The sequence below is a fragment of the Cicer arietinum genome, chromosome 5 (genome assembly GCF_000331145.2).
Source record: "Cicer arietinum cultivar CDC Frontier isolate Library 1 chromosome 5, Cicar.CDCFrontier_v2.0, whole genome shotgun sequence".
NCBI lineage: Eukaryota > Viridiplantae > Streptophyta > Magnoliopsida > Fabales > Fabaceae > Cicer > Cicer arietinum.
This window is the reverse complement of record NC_021164.2, coordinates 74,470,564-74,474,615: the sequence shown is the minus strand read 5'-3', so window position 1 is coordinate 74,474,615 and position 4,052 is coordinate 74,470,564. Positions and strand designations below refer to the sequence as shown.

Sequence of the window (4,052 nt, the reverse complement as noted above, 5' to 3'; positions counted from 1 at the left end):
ATGAAATGAGACAAGATTGAAAACTTACTCGTCCATGTCAAGGCCATAGCCGGTAACTCACTGAGGGTAGGAAGAACGATTCAATTTAATTATTCAAAAAAACTTACCATGTAAGGAAGGACATATGTATTAGGTGTTTCTAAGAGGAAGAAATCATGGAATAAGAGAAAAGTGACCCACAATACAAAATTGCCGAAAAAAGTGACAGACTTCTCTTAAGTACAGCGAGTGATTCATTAGAATTAATCAAACTTCATTATACAGTAATCGAGGATCGAGATTGAAGATAAAATTCATGTCCATAATAGAAACACTAAGAAACTTGTATCGATTGAGATATCAAAAGTATGTATTGTAATATATAAATATGCTCCTCTGTTACTACCCCACTCCCAGGAACCACTTCCCGAGTGTTGTAGTAGTCTAGTAAAAATTTACGAATAAGAAGGAAATATGCATAACCAATCAATATCATCAACACCAGCATTTTATAAAATTTACAGTAGTTAAATGTTTGTTTTTTAAGGAGCATGAATCACGTGAAGTACAAAATAAAGAAGAAAATGTTACTATTACAAAAGACACAGAGACATCACAATTGAGTTACACATCTCCCAGCATCAAAACCCGACAAGAAATTGTTTCCTCCAACTGTCTCCTTTGCATCCCCATGGTACTAAAGGCAGATCTCAAGAATAATATGACAACATCATTTAAAACAAAGGAAAACAATATGTCATAGTAAAAAATAAACATATGTGGCAAAAAAGAAAGGGAGCCTCAGAGAGGGTTATGGTAATACCCGTTTGGAGGTCCCATTCCATTGACTGGGGGCATTCCATAAGGCATCATTGGTATAGGACCTCCAGCATAGTATCCATTACCATTCAATTTGGTCAAGCTAGATTGGCCTTGCATCCCCTCCCTTGCATACTGATGCCACAGCTGCTGCTCATGCACAAGCAATTGCTGCTTCTTCTCCATTTCGGCCATTTGCACATAGGAAGGGGGTGGAATGTTCAACGACGCGGCAAACGGATCCTGATTAACTGGCTGCACTGATCCATCTGGGGCTGGGAGAGCTAAAACAGGTGTTGTGGTTTTTCCCGGTCCCGGCAACGCCACACTGCTTGCACTCCCTCCACTAAGTTGGGAAGTGCTGACATGCTGCCTGACCATTCCTTGATCATACATGCCATTCAACAATAAGGGATCAAGCCCACCGCCTAAAGCTGCCTTCTGCTTTGATAAATTGCTGGCTGTCTCAACCAATGCCAATTCCCAATCAGCTTTTCCAGGTTCGGCGGCTGGGGTTTGCCAAGCTGAAGTTACTTCTGGCTGTCCATTTGACGGAAAGGCTTCCCAAGATCCATTTGCATTATTAGCCGGTGCACCAGCAAACAGTGCTAGAGCAAATCTATTACCCTGGTCATCTGCAGTGACCGCGTCTTCTCTCAGATTCATCAAGTCCTCTGTAAACTGCGGCTGTGGCTTAGGCTGCTCCGGCTCTGGCGGGGGAGGTGGAGAATAATTCTCAGGTGCAGGCAGTGCTTTGATTTCGTTCATATCCGGTACCAGCTCCTCCTCTTGTATTTCCACCTTGGGAGCTTCCTCTTTCCTCTCTGGACTTTTTGGCCTCTTGGCCCTATCCCTCACAAACTCCTCCAACGTCTCCAACAACTTACTAGTAATTCTCTGAATTTCTGGGTACTCTGAGGATCTCCCAATACCAGTATCTTTACACCAATTATAAAAGGCAACAAGCTCATCAATTTGTTTGGCCGCACTGGCATAAGCATCGAAAGCCTTAACAAAATCAGGGTACTCCATATCAAAGAATTTGTCAAGCAGCACTGCCAAAACCTCACATATATCAGCATACAACTGAAAACTCTCCCTGACCAACGGATACAACGCAACCAAAACCATCCTACTATTCTTGGCCAACCCAGTAGGCCTACAAGCCAAGAAACGATCCAACAGCCTCTGCAAATGACCCATCTTACCAAAAATCCTCTCCGGCTTCATATCCCTCAAAGGGGTAACAGTAACAATCCTTCTATCTTCCTGTCCCGCCGCTTCACTCATATCACCATACGACCTTGTCTTCCTCATCCCACTCCCACCTTCCCCTCTAAACTGCCCACTTCCATACTCATATTCATTTGGCGGCGATCTAAAATTTTCTCTTCCACCAAATCTATCATCCCCACCACCACCACCAACAACACTACCAGCTTTTCTATCAAATAGCAACAACTCAAGTCGCTGATCAAGATACATAGCATAGGTCCTAACAAAAGCAGAATGATCCCAAGAACTGGAATGAGCCTCATCCCTAAAATCAGACATATTAAGAAGCCTGGTTCCTCTACGGGTAGCATACATAATCTCTTCCTGGAACAGAGGAGTTCCATCGTTCATCAAACGGTGAACAAGTATAAGAGCCTTCAGCGCAACAATCCAATCGCGCGTCTTCCCCAAACGTTTCGACACAGCAGAAACAGACGCGTGAACATAACCACGCGAGTAAGACATCAAGTTCAAGATCTCCCTCACATACTTCTCACTCGCCGGATCTTCGTCGTGGCTCGTCGCTTTCACAATCGCAACCTCCAACTCCGGCGCCATATTGCTCGCCACCTTCGCTATACCTATACTCGTCTGGTCCTTCACCGCACCAATCGCTTTACGGATCGTGCTCGAAGCCATCCTTCAAGAATTCAATACCAACAAAATTCTTCGATCTTCTTACACAGACTCACTCTGAGCTATGTCTATGATTATGAATATGAATAAACGAGACGGTTATAACAGTAACGAAAGAGGTTTGAATTAACTGAATTTCTAAAAGTAGAAAACTAAACCCTAATAACCGTCTCAATTACAATTGAATAGATAGATCCTGGAAGCTTACCTCTATTCCTAGATCCGCGTATAGACACAAGAAACCGGGTTTGGAGGATCCGATTAGGTAGATCCGGTTTCTAGATTTAAGGGTGCGAGGTAACTGGAAGAACGACCAATAGAGATAGAAGAGGGAAAAAATAATGGTCAAAGGGCGCGAACAGTGTTAAACTGTGTGTTCTGTTCAGATCTATGAGAATGGGAAATAGAGAGAGAAATAAAAGGTGAAGAAAAAGATACTGTCACTATTGCTAGCTTGGAGCTACCGGAGATGCGTCTCATCTCAAGAAAAGAATTAGAGGTGGGATTGTCTGTTTTGGGGTATATTTTAATTATCATACGACGCGTACGGTATACGGTGATGTGGACTTCATTTCTGATTTCGTTTTTTCTTTCTGCTCGTTTCTGATCTGGATGCGGACACGGGAACCGGATGCTCCGGTTGTTGGGTGGGTCCCGCTTCTGATTTATCGTCGGTGGAGACTAAATGTGAAAATGCTCCGTATTTATGGTAAGCCAACCAATGTGGGGATTTTGTTTGATGCGCTTGCCTTTTTGTTTGCATTTACTTCCTTATTTATTCTATTTTTCCATACTCATTATTGGATTTCTCAATAATATAACCTCTACTTGATTTAAAATAATAATATAACCTACACTCCTATTTCTTTTAGTTTTTAATTAAAATTATTGTTAAATTTTCACACTAACGTAGAAAGCGGAGTATTTACAGTTTAAACATGCATCTCAACGTTGTTTGTATAGGTAATTTAATTAATTAATATTTATAAATTAATATATTATTAATATTTAATTTCTAAAAAAATTAATAAATTAATACTGGAGTTTTGCAAATGTTGTATCATAATTTATACCACTCTGTAGATTTCACTATAATTTATGCAGAAAAATACTATTATGATAGTATTTTATTATAAGTTGACTTCTTTTATACTAAAATACTAGAAAGTTTACCATAAAATCCTATTACACTAAAATAATATAATCGTTATCTTTTTACTATTACGGTCAAATTTTTTCAGAATATCATATTAGCATAAATTTCATAGGAAAGGATAAAAGTCAAAGGTAAAATTATCAAAACATATTATTCCCTATACTTTTATAAAACACAACAAAATGAT

At 40.0% G+C, this 4,052-nt stretch overlaps 1 protein-coding gene across 1 annotated transcript; it reads right to left on the bottom strand.

The window, feature by feature from the left end:
* Positions 1-469: 469 nt before the first annotated feature.
* LOC101498507 (putative clathrin assembly protein At2g25430) lies at positions 470-3,196 on the bottom strand. The gene is made up of 2 exons (XM_012716188.3): positions 2,918-3,196; positions 470-2,777 (listed from the first exon to the last, which is right to left on the bottom strand). The coding sequence occupies exon 2, from the start codon at positions 2,710-2,712 to the stop codon at positions 781-783; it is 1,932 nt and encodes a 643-aa protein (XP_012571642.1). The 5' UTR covers positions 2,713-2,777; positions 2,918-3,196; the 3' UTR covers positions 470-780.
* Positions 3,197-4,052: the final 856 nt, after the last annotated feature.

Coding starts and splice junctions, on each gene's coding strand:
- LOC101498507 (XM_012716188.3), bottom strand. CDS start 2,712: ATGGCTTCGAGCACGATCCGTAAAGCGATTGGTGCGGTGAAGGACCAG.